The sequence below is a fragment of the Gambusia affinis genome, linkage group LG14, assembly GCF_019740435.1.
Source record: "Gambusia affinis linkage group LG14, SWU_Gaff_1.0, whole genome shotgun sequence".
In the NCBI taxonomy this organism is placed as follows: Eukaryota; Metazoa; Chordata; class Actinopteri; order Cyprinodontiformes; family Poeciliidae; genus Gambusia; species Gambusia affinis.
In genome coordinates, this window is record NC_057881.1 from 24646790 (window position 1) to 24664114 (window position 17325).

The 17325-nt window shown below is 39.6% G+C and overlaps 1 protein-coding gene across 2 annotated transcripts in view; it reads left to right on the forward strand.

Annotated features, from left to right (window-relative positions):
• Positions 1-17325, forward strand: part of LOC122843512 (retinoic acid receptor beta-like) — a 141689-nt gene that overhangs the window by 61023 nt on the left and 63341 nt on the right. Inside the window, exon 1 of one of the 2 annotated variants that reach the window (XM_044138309.1) lies at positions 12697-15396. The exons of the other annotated variant lie outside the window; for it this stretch is intronic. Within the exon in view, the coding sequence (XP_043994244.1) occupies positions 15240-15396 (157 nt within the window). The 5' untranslated portion in view covers positions 12697-15239. Of the gene's footprint in view, positions 1-12696; positions 15397-17325 lie in introns of those variants that run through there. 2 annotated transcript variants of the gene reach the window in all.

Below are 17325 nucleotides of genomic sequence, written 5' to 3' on the forward strand. Positions count from 1 at the left end.
CTAAGCTCCTTCCTCCAGCCCACTCCTCTTTGGCTGCTGGCTCTTGGTCTTCCCCAGTACACACAACCCATGAAAGGATCCCTTTACTTGAGAGAGTTTCTCTTGGGGGAAAAAGCCAGCAGACTGGAGCTTTTTTGGGAGGTTTGAATGGTAAATGGTTGTTTATACGGAGAAGCTGTTCTTTCTTAAAGAGTACTGGATTTGTTGTACCTGTTTATTTTGATTCAGGTACTCATTCTTTGAAAAGGTGCAAGGCCCCACTCAGTACTCTTGAGTTCTGCAACGCAGGAGCTCAAGACAATAAACTTGAGCATGAGGCCTGCAATGATAAACTCCATTCAACGTATTTAAGACAATAAAGAGTGAAACTGAATGCCAGGAAGACTATCATGTTCCTTGTGTCTTCTTTAGCTCTGAGCATTGGTATAAATACTTCATGTTAGAGCTGGAACCCAGTGCTTTTACTAGGCTGATGCCTGGGAAGCTCTACGATCATCACTGTCTGCTTTTATTATGTTCTGATTACAAAAAACAGAGCTCAGCTTGTACAAATATATTTTTGTACATTCTTCATGCACAAAAATATATATTTGTACATGTTATCAAATATTTGCTTCTTCTGTACAGTTACGGTAGAAGAAGACTTCTTTCTTTTTGTGTTGTCCACATTAAAAACAAATCCATCCTTCGTCAAGATGAAAAGTTAATTTTGAAGTAGATGGAGGCCACTTGAGTATAAACTCATCTGCCCTGCATGTGATGAAGGCCTTAAAGGTTTGATGGAGAACCCTGGAAAACAACCAGCATCATAAAGACCAGGGAACACAGCAGACAGGGAAACTGTGGAGAAGTTTCCAAGCAGAGTTAGGTTCTAAAACATATTCTCAAGCTTTGGACATCTCCCACAATTCTGTTCTCATCTAATCATGGAAACAGGCTTGACCAACTGCAGATCTAACAAAAGGCATGGACATCCACCTGAACTGACAGGAATAATGTCACCAGCTATTAACACAAAGGGTCCCATCTGGGATCTGAAAGAGTCCTGTTGCCTGCCTTCCTCCTTCAGAAACACTCAGCCCCGCTGTGAAGGCCATGGTTCTAGAATCCTTTGCCAGACAGAGAGAACAAGATGGGTTGGAGCAATCTCCCACCTTGCATAAGATCCTGAGATCAATAAGGCCATACAGGTTGAGTGGATTGATGTGTCATTATGACTCGTCTCCAGGTCTGTAGACAGTGTGTTCTTATCTCCAGTTGAAAAATCCTTACAGTGCTGGGAAACAGATTCAACACAAAGATTCAATACAAATTCAAGGCTTAATGGGAATGGAAAATAACTTAATTTATAATTTAATTAATGTTGGACTATATGACACAGATAAACTTATTGCAGTAGTTAAATTGAACAGCTAATATAAGATCAACCAACAAACCTCTGAGGTTTTCACTAAACAGCTGTAATTATACTGAGATGAAATTATTCACATTTGGGCTCTAACAGGTAGGTGACGTTTGAAGACAAGTGGCAAAAGTTTTTATTTTATTCCATGTAATATTTTATTTGTTTTGATATTTTTGATTTAGTCAATCATATTAAATTCCAATCAAATAAACTAAAAGTTGTGGCTGTAAGGTCACTAAATGTAGAAAAGATCAAGGAGTATTGATACTTTTGCAAGGCTCTGTAAATAGAACAGAACAGAGAACATTGAGATGATTAGTCCGTGACATGTTTCATGTGAACTTGCCAGAGTACGTATTTTTTTATTTTTCTATTGTGGTTCGCAGTTAACAAACACTAACATTACTATTCCCACGTCACACAGACAGACAGACATACACACACACACATGTAGCATTCAATGCTTGGGAGTTATTTTCTTTAAACACAAAAGGAGGAAACTGCTACAAGGGAGCTCAACTGAAGAGTATTGATTTTCTGGCACCGCCTCGCCTCGATCAAGAAATGCCAATACGAGGATTCCTCCCCGACTCTCTGGTTCATGTTGAGTTCACTTGTCATTTTCTATAATTCTGACAAAATCAAGATGCTTAACCGGGATGTAGTTAGACATGCTGGGCCGCCCTCAGGCTTTCTAATTGAATTAGGTGTCTGCGTTCTGCCATTTGGTACCAGTCTAAAGTATCCCCATGATTCAATCGGGACAGAAGTTTAGTGTTTAAAGAGGAGATTGGGGAACAAGAACAATGCTGCGGTTCATAAATCCAGTAATTCGATGTATCTAAGCTTTTCCACAGCTAACATATCACTTTTATAGATATTTAATTAATAAATAATTACTGGGAGAAGCTGCTGGTCAGGTCAGATAAGATGAAAGCTGAACATCTGGATGTGGATGCACACATCCTGACAGAGGGTGGATTGTTCTGTCAGAATCTCTGTCTGATTATTTGCACTTTTTGCTCCTTTGTTCTTGTTTGTGTTGCGGGTCGGATTTTCTTAGGTCTCTCCGATAGATCTCATAATATAGATCTAACAAAGTATTCATATTTTCATGACTCTTTATTTGCCTCTCATTAAATTATGATAGGCCTTTAACTATACCATTAAGAGCTGAGTTAATTGACCCAATTTGGTAGCTGATGGGCAGCTTTCAGTCACAAGGTTGCAGCCTCCTCCAACTAACAAGTTTGAGAACTTTGTCAATTTTGCAGCAGAACCTTCCAGAGGAAAACTTCTGTCAAACTCCAACAAGAGCTGCAAATCCAGTCTGATGTGTCGACTGGATTTCTGTTTTCCTGTGGACTTGTCATTTGTTTAGAGTGAATGCTTGATGCTATGCTGGGTTTCCTTAGATAGGAACTTTTAAAATTATTAGGAACATTTGCTTGAGCACACTGTACTGTTTGATAACTAGGGTCACTTGTGAGATTGAATTGAAATGATTTAGTGTAAAGTGTCTTGAGTTGACAGTTGTTGTGAAGTGGTGCAACATAAATAAGCTGAACTGAACTGAACTGAACTAAATATGTTCTGGCATCTACCTGTGCTTCTGTTATGATGTCACCACCAAACTTACTACTGCTTTCCTGTTGCAAATCAATATTTTTACACCCCTTGGTGTCATTAAGTTTATTAACTCCATAAAGAAAATATTGTACTTTTTTATGGTTATTGTTTGCATTGGGTTTCTTTTGCTGACCTTGCAATATAAAACACTTGTAAACGTTCATTTATACAGCACCAATTCACAACACATGCAGTCTCAGGGTACATACATTGTTTGTATTTTTAATTAGTTTTGTTTCAGAGCAGAACCTTCAAACTGATAAATCCAAACACGTTTCATAGTTAATTGTGCTGTCTTCCAGAGATAATCGGTGTTCTGAAAAAGCGATCATAAAACACTGGACAGTCATTTTCTTTGCCGTTTGTGTTTTATCACACTCCCCGGCCATCATATTCATGTTTAAGATGGCTATCGATGCAACAAGAGTGGAGGGAGAGATTAGCTGACTTTATGTGCTAATCCCTGTGAAATGACAGGCCCTGGAGGTCTTTCTGATCAGACGGACTGTGCCTCACCGTGTGAAGCCCCCTCAATGCCCATTAATCCCCCCTCAAGCCACAGAGAAGTCTGCCTGACTGATGGGCAGCTCCCTTCAGTGCACACACCAGAATCTGCCTTTCAAACTGTTGATCATGGGCAGGACTGGGGAGACGGCTGCTGGGTTAAGGGGCTGAGGGGCTGAGGTGATGGTTTAGTGGGGATAGCTGAAGAGAAAGCTGATTTCACACAGAAATGCTCCTTCAACTTTCTGAAAACTTTCTTTCTTTATGGCTAAATTCATTTAAAAACAAAACTCTGTTTCATATTTGCGCAACGCAATATTGACTAAACCATCAGACTGATCTCTGTAAATGCCCATTAAAAAATAATAAATTAAATGAATGCTCAATAGAAAAGCTAACTGTTAGAAGAGTGGCTATATTCTAGCAACCATAGATTTACCTCCTGAACATGGCAGTCACTTTGGTTTCAGGAAACACTGAGTGCACCAGGCAGGCAGGCAGCCTGCACAGGCAGTAAACCTCTGTAAGCCGTCCAAACAGGCAGCACAGTTTGAGATGGAGGAAAGTGCTGCATCAAGATGTGTTTGGGTTTGTACCCTGATCCTGGCTGAGGTTTGGCTTGGAGAACTAAGCCTCTCCACAAAACCCTGCTGTCCCCGGTGAGAGGGAGAAGTTAGAAGACTACACCGCAAAGTAGGGATAGGCAACCATCCTGTAGTTAAATAAATACATTTTGTGATTTATGTATTTATTTTATGTTGTTGTCCAGCAGTTCAGCAATCAGAATTTTTCTCAGAGTGTCTAAAGCATTACAGCTTTCATCACTTGATATTTAAACTTTATTATTATCTGCTTTAGGTTTATTTCAATTGCAACAAACACGGAAAACAAAATGGAAAGAAGAAAAGAAGTGGGGAAGAGATTCAATGTGATGAAAATAAACGTATCAAATGTTAGCAAACCCCAAATCTGTCAGTGTTACTGATAGTACTGTTCAAGGAGTCCTCTCAATTTTTTAGTTTTCTGTCATTTTCACTGACAGTATCAAAATTTAAGGTTAATTGGTTGCTCTAACTGTTTGTATTCTTCCTCTCACTCAGTGACTGCTGGAGATCAGTTGCTGCCCCAGTCGACCCTCTACCAGGGGTGGACAACTCCAGGCCTGGAGGGCCGGTCTCCTGCAACCTTTAGATGTGTCTCTATTGCAACACACCTGAGTCAAATAGTGAGGGCATCAGCAGGACTCTGGAGAACCTGACTGCACTTGGGAGGAGATTCAGCTGTTTGATTGACGTGTGTTGGACCAGGGTCACATTTAAGAGCTGCAGGACATGGGCCCTGGAGGACCAGGATGGCCCCCACCTGCTCTAGTTGGTCATGACTGCTCACATTGAACCAGGTTCTGGTTCTGCTCAAGGTGTTAAAGGGGAGTTTTTCCTCCCCGCTGTTGCAACATTCATGCTCAAAGTCGGTATGAAGAATTGCTGTAAGGAATGGTTACATTCTGGTCCAGAAGGAGTCAGTGACTCGATGCAGTCTGCTGTCTTTCCAAAGACACGAAACGTTTTAACCTAATTGCATAATAAACTGAACGTGACTGCATTGTTTGATAACCAGCATCATTTGGAGTGAATGTACTGGATTTTGATTCTGTCTGTATGATTGGATTGAATTAAGAACCTGAACAGCTGCTCTGATCTTAAAGGAAACTGTAAATTAGCTGACTGATGCATCGCTGGCTGAAAGGCTGTGAAGGTTTATCAGTGATCTGTAAAAATTCAGTTCACCTAGCAGGGCTTCTGTTTTTCCACTGGGTTATTTCCAAGGCCAGACCCTTCAAGTTCTTATGTGTCCGTTGTCTTGGTGACCCATCTCAGTTCGTTTTGCTCAAAAATAACTCAACATATTATCATGTTAGACGTATTATCAGCATAAGACTTTTGTTTAGGAGTTAAGAAGTATGTCGATTTAGGACAAGATGTCACACATCTCCAAACACAGATCTGACTGGAAATGAAAACCTGCCAGTGTTTCACAGGAGACACTAAGACAGAAGTGCAACTTACTGCTTCTCCATCGACCCACATTGTGCTGAAGATGATTTCCTTCTGTTCACCTGTTTTGAGGTGGAGCAGAGTTTGCTTTTTGGTTCCCATCAGAGTTCGATTATCCATTCACATCTCCCCAAACAAACCGGATTTTCTAGACAAATAAACTGGAGTTTGATCTCAGCAGACTAAACAGGTCTGCTGTGAATACATCCTAAACGTCCCAGTTGTTCCCTAGCTAGGCGCTGACCTCATATAGGCTTGTTTGTCCTGTTCCCTGCATCATCAATTGCTCATTATTTCTTGTATTTGCTCATTAAAGAGATAATTAGCATTTGAATTTAGTAAGTCAGAGAGCTGGCAGCAGTTTGAACCGCTAGAAGCAGCTGAAAATGGAAATCACTTATCTCCATGCAGATGACTGCAGGAACTTACTGGCATCAATTCAAATTACTGAACAACATTGTTCAAAACAGATGAGATTTTTTACCCTAAACTTTAAACTCTTACACTGACACTGTGCATTGGTATTTGACAGGGAATGAAAAGAAAACTTAATTTTAAGATTTTTCTGAATAAAAACTTCAAGTGTGGAGAGCATTTGTATTTGTACTGATCATTCAGTTCAAATAGGCGAACTAAAGGATGAAACCACTAGTCTGTCATGATGGTTCTCAGCCACGTGTTTCTTTTAATTAATATTCCTTCAAGAACAGGCTCAATATCAAAACTAATAAATCACATAATATCCTCTTCATTACTGCAAACATTTATTTTAAGACATAAGGCCCTTTTGTAATGGTGTCAATAGTACAAAATCAACAAGCAGTAGGCATGTAGCAACTATTCAGAAAAAATCGACAATTCAAGTGCAGCACAACAGAAGATAGTACTGGTTGAAGTGTGAAGTATGAATATTTAATTTAAACAATCAAGTCTGGTTGGAAGTTAATACATAAAATCCCAATAAAATGAATTCAAGTTTGTTGTTGCAACCGGTCTGAAATGTGAAAAAACTGAAGGGCTGTGAATACTTCTGAAAAGTACTGCTTGTCCTAAATCTGAATGGGTTTTATTCTAAAAGGATTTCAATTTTTTTGAAAAGGAAATGTATTAAAACCCATAATAGGTCCATTCCTCTTACAAAACTAAGAATTTGTGCTGAGGATTTATGCCAAAATTAATCCTAATCTCCTGTTTCACTGTGTATCCTGTTACAACACAAAGGCTGATTCCAATACACATTTTGGCATGATACTCAACCTGAGTGGAAAATACGGCTGCTTCTGCCACGCGGCTTCAATTAAGTTACCAATAGCATAAGTGCAAGTGTAACTAAATATAGCAGTCTGAACAGGGTTTGACCCAGTGATGAACTGAGAGCACCAAATTCAGATGTGCTCATAAATATGCCATGAAATCCAGCTTTCTTGTGCAAAAAGAAATTGTAATCAAAAAGTTTCCCCGATCCTCCTGCTGCTGTTTTGGTTTAAGCTGTTAGCTTCCTGGTCGGGTTAAAGCGCAACAAAAACAGGAGCCTGGACACGTGTGCATTCCTCAGAGCTGCTGGGCTTTACCTGGCCTTATTAACTGCTCATCTACGGCATGTACTGTCACAGACTGCTGAGTGTTGGCCTCGGCTGCCACGGCCACTGAGGCATGGATGCCAAAAAAGCAGCTTATCTTGATGGATGGATTCATTATCACCTTCTAATTACAGGTGGATTTTCAGGTGTATTCATTACGTGGGCTGAATAGTGCGGTGTGTATGTGTTTATCCAGGGGTTACTGTTACATCGGTGAAACTGCAGGGGGTCAGCTGGTGTGTGTCGGGGGGTCCAGAGGTTCCTATTTCAGCTCTGCTGTTGGCTCCTTACAATATTCATTAGCTCTGTGGGGATTGGTGTGCTGTGCAGTCAGCTTGGTTCTGCTCTCAAATCAACTTGTTCACTCCAGTATTGATATCAGAGAGAGGCTGTGCATGGATAGAGTGGATATCTTCATACACACATAAAAAGATAAAACCCAGCACTTAGACATATGCTAAATGCAACATGAAATGATCAACAATATCAGGTATGTTACTCTGCACAATCATATAACACACAAATACACACACCTCCACTAATTTTTTAAAGAAAAAAGTAAATGGCAGATCTCTTTTATTTATTCAGAACCTGATTACTTTAAGGAATGCTAAACATTCTTGGATCCCCTGCATCTAAAAAGCTGCAGAAACTGACAAAATCTAATTTTAACTCTAATTGCAGAGGATTTGTGACAGTTGGTGGGACGTCTACTCTAATGGAGCTTTCTTTTAATGCAGGCCACCATCTCAAATAAGTTTCACAGACACAACAATCCCTACTCTCTACAGTGAGTCCTAAACAAAGTGACAAGGTCACAAAAAGCAGGTAGATTAGCTCCATATGGGCATCTCATCTGTGCCAGTTTTGGATGTGTGGTTGCCAGGGGGTTGGATGAACCACATGAGTCACACCGATACAAAAATAAATAATCTCTGGTAGCATATAGAGCAGATCACTAAGAAGGACTTATTATTAGTTACTGATGAAGTGACAGATACTGGAATCATTATTTACTATTCAGCTGGAATTATTACGTTCAAGAGATGTGTGGGCACACACGCACATGCGTGGGTGGGCGTGATGGTGTGCGTGTGAGAGAGGTGTATGTAGCATGATGTGTTAACAATCAATCGATAATCGCTGTTGATAATCAACAGTTTGGCTATGAACAACCATAAATAATTGCTTTAAAGGGTTGGTATTAATGATCTTACAGGTACATGAAGCCATATATATATATATATATATATATATATATATATATATATATGTATATATATATATATATATACAGTACAAACCAAAAGTTTGGACACAACTGTGGACACACACAGTTGTGTCCAAACGTTTGGTCTCTACTGTACATATATATATATGGATTACCATACTTTATTTATATGGTAATATTCTTTGGTTGGCAGATTTTCACCACATTTATGAGGTAAAATTCTGGCAACCACAGCTGCCGACATTTTACCATAAATTACAGATGTTTTTTTTTTTTTTTTTACAGTGTAATAAAACAATTTCTCATTAAATTGCTGACTCAGATATTGCTGACTCCCTCCCCTCATTTATGCAATGTGGAGGTAACAGCTGAAAATCTTTTTAGAAATAATCAATTTTATCCCGATATTTGTGTTCAGCTGTGACTCTGGAGGAGCTGCAGAGAGCCTCAGCTCAGGAAAAGGCTTGGCCAACATGATAGCTATCAGTCATAAACTCTGGTCAGAACTTTTTGTCCTACCTGTATTGCTGGAAACGAACACATGAACAGTCATGAACACACTATCCTCACTGTTCTTTTTATCTTCCTGAATAATGAGGCTTAAGATAGCAAAGTAGGGATTGGTTTGCATTGAAACGTTCGTTGACTGTATTCAGCTTGCCCATAGCAAATTATTTCAAATCCAGGTTGCACGGTTCGAAATGACTTCCAATTCAGTGTGACGGCTTACTTGTTGAAGATACCAAGAAGGTCAGCTGTCCAATTACATTTCAGATTCTGAAACATTTCTGTCCTACTAAATTAACGCTGAGACAGTATGCATCATGGACAGATTTCTTTGGCAGCCAAAGTCTCAAGAAACACAATTTCTGTACACAAACATAACTCTGAGTCCATTTAGGAATCATTATAACGAAGCAGAGATATCAAAGCCATGAGAGGAGCCATTTCCCATAAACTCATTAATGAGAGATTATGTTTGCTGCTAATTGTAATTCTCTTGTTAGTCCTCATTCTGTCCTTACAGTGTAATGCCAAACTGGTGCCATTAGAAGAGTCATTTCTTATGAAAAGTTCCTGTTTTTAATGGAGCCAAGGATGTGCAGAAAGTCTTTATATACATAATATTCATTGCTACTTTTGTCACTACAATAAATCAGTTCTGCTCTGATTATGCAATGTTTTTAGACAAATAAAATCACAACATTTTGTGACGCTATTACAAACAAAATCTTTCCTCATGAGATTTCAATATAGAGGTGGTGTGTGTGTGGTGGTGGTGGTGGGGGGGAGGGGGGGGGGTTGGGGTGGAGGGTTGGCCATGTGGTTTATGTTCACTTAGGTTTCATTGATAGTGAAGCAGCGGGATTGTGGGGTGTTTAACTGAAGCAGAGCAGCAATAGGTGATGTGGCAACTTTTGCATCCTATCTAAATACATGCATACAAATTTGATAAACATTGGTTATCAGTTATAACAACAGCACTAGTATCAGATATTGATATCAGCCCAAATTTTTATAGAATTCCATCCCTAATTATCATTGTCATTTTTATGTCCTTAAACGTTGAAGAGCAGGAGACAGAGCAGGAAGCAAGCAGGTGATCAAAACAATTTCACTCAAAAAAGGAAAATCAAAAAATATAATCCTGTGGAAATTCAAAGTACGAAATCACAAGAGGAGCAAAAGGAAACAGGCTGGTGGGGATGACAAAGGGAGCTGACCAAGACCTGGCAGACTGCTGGACAGCAACCTGCAGCTGTGAGGGAAGGCCTGGAACTGAAGCTGGACTGAGGAAATGGGAGAAATGGCTGACAGAACACACAGAGAAAATTAGAAATACACAGTAAATACTAAAGCACAGTGTAAAAGCACCAGGACTGTTAAGATAATGAGGAATAAAGGAATGAAATGAATATGATAAAATCCTAAATTAAGTGAAAACAAAAAATTAACTTTCCAAAACTTCTTAAATTTTATGCATATATTCAAACACCAGCTTATGAACTCAGATAGCCATTGGATTAAAGCATATCCACTAATCTGTATTTATTTAATAAGATCAACAACCTTTATCAAAGTATGCATATGTTTGGCTGCTTCGATTCATCACACAAAATGTGCCAAAAATGAAGAGCCCCACCGATACGATGGTAACAGGAAACATGTCGAGAATATTAATATGTAAGTTAACGACTAAATATTAGACACAAACCAAACATCAACCAGGAACTGATTTTCCTCCAGCACTGTGACAAATACAACTGCAATGTAGTTGGAGAGTCCATAAATACAAGGTACGATTGGTGTGCTCCACAAAACAGATTGAATTATATTGAAATAATATATTTTGGTTGTATAACTGTACTACATAAACAGATGAGCTCAATGTGTTTTGTGTCACCTGATTGTCAGCTCTGTAATAAAAAGCAAATATAAATAAATCCTTTTTTACAACAACATTCATGCACAGAGCAGACCAATGTGCTTCTCTGGAAGTCAAAAGAAAGGAAAATGGAAAATAAAGCCTTATGCTGGCAGTTCATTAGCTGCTGTAAACAAAACTGTGATTTAATGGAACCAAGAGTTTCTGCACATTTTACAGACAGTTTGTTCCAGAGCAGAGGAGCATAGAAACTTACAGATTTTTGTTTTGTTTTACAGAGATCAGTGAAGACATTGCTGCACTAATCTAACCTAATGAAAATAGATATTTACAATATGAAGCTAAATTTAATAGATTCAAACCTGCAGTGAATCCAGAATTTTTTCATAGCTCTTCAGTTTTCCACATTTTGCAACCTCATTCAAAATTGTATTAAATTAATCTCTGTCCTCAAAACATTCTACACACAAGTACCACATTATGACAATGTGGTACATTTATAGAAGTATTTACTTCACCTTTACGTCACCTTTACTTCACCTTTACTTCACCTTTACTTTACCTTTACCAGTAAAACTCAAAACTGAACTGTTTCCTCTGATCATCCTTGAGATGTTTCTACAGGTAAAATGGAGCCACCTGTGGTAAACTCAGTTGACTGGATTGATTTGGAAAGGATCACATCCATCTATGTAAGGTCCCACAGTTGCCCGTGCAGGTCAAAGGTCAAACACCAACCATGAAATCAAAGGAATTGTCTGTAGACCTCATTCACTGGATTGTCTTGAGGCAGAAATCCAGAGCAGGATCCAGAAACATCCCTGCTGCGTGGAGGTCCCAGTGAGCTGAACGGCCTCCATCGTTGGTCAGAGGAGAAAGTCTGGAGGAAAATGTTGAAACATAAAATGTGGATAAAATTAAGAGCTCTGAATACTTCCCAGATCTGAATGAAATCAAACATTACAGAGTTTTTAACTGTTTCTTCTGTCATCAGCTTTTTCTTATGATTGATTTTTATTTGTCTGATAAGAACTGAGAAAAATATTCAACATATTAAAAAGTCAATCACAGCGGTTGGTGTAAATGTAAAATACATTAGATAGAGAAATATTTGCTCATTTTTATACTCTTTATAGATGATCAACAGGAATTTCATGCCCAACATTTTGTAGTTCAAACTATAAATTTCCGACATTATTTGAAAATTAAATAATTAAATTAAATTAAATTTAAAATTTATTAACAGGGAAAATAATTTTGTGTCAGAGAGCATTTGGAAGTGCAGCGTGTTCATATTTATTTCCTTGAGTGGTTTTCTTAACATCTAATGTTTCAATGCCTGTTTGATGTCCTTCATCAAAATCCTCCCCTACAGGAAACAGGAAGGCATGATGTTTTACCTCCTGTCTTCAGTCCCACACTGAACCCCAAACACCAACATGTTGGCGTTAAACAAGGAAGGTCCTTCTTGTTGCCAAAGTTTAGAAGGTCTCCAGATTTTTCAGCCTTTATTTGTACTTCCTGTATGGGGGAGAAACAACATAAAACTGACCATATTTGTGTTTATACATTAGATTAGGGAATTCTTTAAAAGCCTTTATGAATCTTATCCCAACAATCTGCAGATGAACAGTTTAGTTGACATTGCCCCTTTTTTTTGTTAGATACTTGATGATGAGTAAGTTTAGGTTCAAACTGGAACTATTCAGAGGAATACTGTCGCCTCCTCTCTGCATTATTATTCTTCTCACCAGCAGCTCCAAACATATCTGCACTGCATCTACCATATACTGCATAATGCATTACAGTCTCTGAAGGCAGCAGCACAATGCAAACTCCTTTCAGATTTCCAAACACTCATTAATATTACACAATGATCAATGTGAAAAAAGTTCCTTTTATTCTGTTATTGATGTGATTACATTGTTATATTTTAGAGGCTTCAGGATTTGTTTCCTCCTCTTTTGTCTCTTTCTTTGACATAATGTTTCTGAATTGCTCTCGATCATCTATTGGCAGAAATGAAGCAACATGCTTCACTTGATCGTTACGACCAGGTTCTTTGTTCGCTAAAAAATGTTTTAAATATAAAAAACACTGTATGCACATCGAACAACAACAAACTACTGCAGTTATTCACAAGATCCCTTCAGTATGTGAGTTTTGTATTTCTTTTCCGCCCATACCTTCATAAGCAGAAACATAAAGAAATCAGAGACAACATGGAGCTTCATGTCTCACCCACGAACATGTGAACATCTTGAATTGGGAAGTTGAGGTGATACCACTGGTCTTCAACCTCTGAGATCATTTCCTACAATGCTGCTGTCCTAACTTGGTAAAAAGCAGCTCCTGGTTCCACACTTTGCTTCTGGACCCTCACTTAATGAGAAGCCATTGGCTTCTGGAGGAATGGACTCTGTTGAAGTTTTAAATGACTGGATCTGATTTTAATCAATCTCTAACATGTGGCTGTGACTTACGTAATGCACCGTTTTGATCATGAGGGAAGTTACGTCATAAGATTTCCCAGGGTTCGTGTGCCAAGCCAAAAAGGGCCACAGTGTATTTGTTATCATAAAATAACTTAGACATTTCTTTTGCTTTGACTTTAATGTCTCAAGCGCGACCGACACAGACTGAATGGCTTCCTTTGCTGAAACAGGCGGACTAAAATGATAAAACAGAGCAGAAAATCAACGCCATCGTTCACGACCCCTTCTTCTGTTCACTGACAGGCCAGAATCCTGAAAAACCAAACTGAGTGGGACAAATCCCAAACATTTCATGAGATAAAACTGGTCCTAACAGTTCAGCCAAGCCATACGAACACATGATCCAAATACATTTCAATGGGAGAAGAAAAGATAAACATGTCACCCGTATAAAGAGTGGCTTGTGCTCACTGTCTCTGTCCTCACACACAGCTACTTGAGCCAGAAGAGCACGCCACACTTTTCAGATTTTTGCTTTGAAAAACAATTTAAAAAAAACAATATCTCAGTTTGGTTTCACTTCGCAGATCTATTCTAATTAATTTTGGTTTACCATAAAATCTATAAAATACGTTGAAATCTTCAGTTGTAACACAACGTGGGTCAAAGTTCACAGGGTGCAAATACTTGTGTAAAATCAGAACATGGTGCATCACAGTGCATGTTGCTGATGGCTCAGTTTCCAGACAGAACATGATGAGAGTTCTACAGTTTTACTGCATTCAGGGACTAAAGAAAAAATTAATAAATAAATAAAATTGGCTTTCCAATTACGAGCCAGATGAACAGATCAACAAAAAAACGAGCCAGTAGCAACTTTTGGTTAACTGACAGATGCGCTTGCATATTTCTTCACTGTACAGAAAACAAATGATAACTATTATAACTGTCATCAATAATAGTTAACTGATTAATCGACTAATTTGTTTATTTGTCAAATGACCAAATGTAAGTGAATGAACTGTTTCCTGTAAATTTACTTTATCACAAAATTATTTTAAATTTGACATCAAATTATTTTTCAACAACATATAATTTTGCGATTACTTATTTACAATTTCCTGTATATTAAATGTTTTCTCTCTTTTTTTAAGCATTAAATGTCCGGAGAAAATAGGAACTCTTTTCTGCGTAAAGGACACAAACAGGAAAAGGAAAGAAAGTAAGAAAGAAAGAAAAAGAAAGAACCCGCACAGAATCGTTGTGGTGGTTTGGTATGAATTCCAAAAACATGGTTTCATATTTTGGAAGTCGCTCTGTTTTTCAAAAGAAAAAGGGAAAAAAAAAATCTTTCTTCTTCCCCCATGCGCTTCTTCTCGCCGCCTTCCTCTGCGCTGCAGAGCTGCAGTGATGTCAGCCTGCCTGGGTCATTTGAAGGTCAGCAGCCTCGGAAGGGTTCACCCAAAGTTCACTCGCATACATTAGGCAATTCAATCTTTCATTCTCGGTGGCAAAACTAGTTGGAAATGAGCAGCACTGGTGGGACGGATAACCCATTCGTCATCGCGGAGGGGAACGGCTGCTTTTTAAACACCGTTCGTGATTATTTTCTGCTCTTAGAATAATAAAGAAGCTCCGCTCCGAGCAGGCGGCAGCGCGAGCGCTTCAGCCGAGAGCCGGGACGGGGAGATCCGCTGCGAACACGGCGGAGCGGCGCTGGCTATGGAGGAACCCCGTCCGGAGGTCCGCTGCAGCGCGCTGACCGCTCCCGGTGCCAGAGACCCGAGCAGGGGCATCTAGGACAAGCTGCGGGACCAACGTAATTCATGATTCCGGTGCGGGACGGAGGAGAAGAAGAGGAGAGAAATCCGTTGCGCCGAGAAGAAGAAGAAGAAGACGAGAGGGGGAGGGAAAAAAGAGGAGGAGGGGTGAAGAAGAGGAGTTTGATGGAGTTGTGTGCGTCTATGCCGGCGATTTTCCTGCAGAACGCACACGAGTGAGTGGACAAAGTGGTCATGTTTGACTGCATGGACATGCTGGCCGTGAGTCCCGGGCAGATGCTGGACTTCTACACGTCCAGCCCGTCGTCCTGCATGCTGCAGGAGAAAGCTCTGAAAGCCTGCATCAGCGGACTGGCGCACAGAGAGTGGCAGCACCGGCGGAGCGCACACTGTAGGTCCAACTTCTCATCCTCTCTTCCTGTTGCTGCTGTTGTTGCTTCTGTGACTTAAAGTGAGGGTGAGCTCTTAATGCTGGTGTACCAGTGAACCCTGACTGAGTCATCCAGATGACCAACATGTTGCTGTTCATGGCCTGCTGGTGGGAGAACCAGGGAATGCTTAAAAAGCAAATTGCTCTTTAGCTCATTTCTAACCCCTTAAAAAAAGAAGAACGAAAAAAAAACCTCAGTTTATAACCAAACTCACTAAAAGTCATAAGAGCAACATTAGCTTACTTGTCGGAGGAAAGTTTAGCATGCTGCTCTGACTCTGAGTCATTTTTCAAGCCTCCATAAATCCCCGGCAGCGGAAGCAGCTCCCTCCCAGCCGCTGATGGATGTCTGGTCTCGGATGAGCTGATCTGTGAGAGCTCCATGCTGGCTGCAGGAATGCAGAGAGTAAACACGTCCAGAGGCCGGTGGGCCTGCGCGCATGGCAGGGTGGTGGTGGTGGTGGGGAGCCGCGACCTGCGCCCACTGACACTGATTTAGATAAATGACGCCGCGGACTCCTCAACAAGATTAGTGGCCTGTTATCGGAACAGGAATTGGACAAGGATGATCGATGGGCGGCTGCTTGTTGCTTGGATGCGTCAAGGCCAGTGACATTTGAGGGGAAATCGGGTATTTTTCTATTAAAACCCTCCTGAAACATTTCTATTCAGTAACATTTTGAATTAAAAAAAAATCATAGAAGCGATGCAGTTATTTTAGGAGAAAACACGACAATATGTGACATGAATCCCAGCGTCATGCTGACAATGTCATTGCGCTTCAGAACCACTTTGCGGTGTTTACTTTGGGCTGACAGCTGCTGCTTCTGGTTTGGGATTTATCCCCATTTGATGACGACTGGCCTCTGGCCGTTGTTCCTCTACCAGCCTCCACCCAGAGGGCTCTGCGGCGGAGGGGCCGCTTATCTGGGCTGGGAAAGTGCGAAAGTTCCTGCTGCGACCTTTAACCCGCAGCGGTTAGAGGTCAGACTCAGAGGGTGAACAGGGAGCCCCTTGGAAAGAGGGGCGACTGTGTCCTCTGGTGACGCTGTCTTTGGTTTAGATATGACTTTATTTTAACAATAAAATAAAATAATGTAAACCCCACCAATAATAATAAGAAAAGCTATGCTAACAGAACATCCAAAAATAATTGTGGTTAAGAAGAAAAGTAAAAAATAAATTATATTAAAAAAAAATAATTATATATATCAGAAGAAGAAATTTTTTTTGGACCTTTAAAAATAAGCTGATCTCCACGCAGACTGCTCTGTAGTTTTACTTCCTCTCCATCTTACAGCCGTTTGAGCTCTTGGTTCAGGTTGGAGTCTCCTGTCTGGTCTCTGGAAATGATTTAATGCATGCTTTATTTTTTTACATGGTTTGCCAAATTTCACATTGAACCAAATATACACATTTGGAAGTGTTAGACATATTTATACATTTTGAAGTCTGCATTATGGTTGCAGTGTTTTGTGGGTGTGCGCGTATGGGCGGGTGCATGTGTGTGTGTGTGTTACCCACAGCAATTCAGTAATTAGTGAGGAACACAATGTTTGGATGGAAAAAATGACTTTTACTCACAAATTAAATATTTTCTGATATTTTAGTTTTCTATTTGTGAATTTTAGATGATTCCGTTTTGTCACATTTTCATTTTTATTTCCTGCATAGATTTTTAGCGCGTTAGAGAGGCCACTCTCTCCTAGCAGAGGACGATTACTTTTCGACATTACGCCTTATCTAGCTGTTTTAGAGATTTAAATAATATTTCCACAGATCTTTTAATCATTTATTAATGTAGCAATTGATACTTCAAAGCTCAGTATTAATTATTGTTATTTTACTGTTCTTTATGGAAACTTTTTTAGAGTTCATGTCTTGCAAATG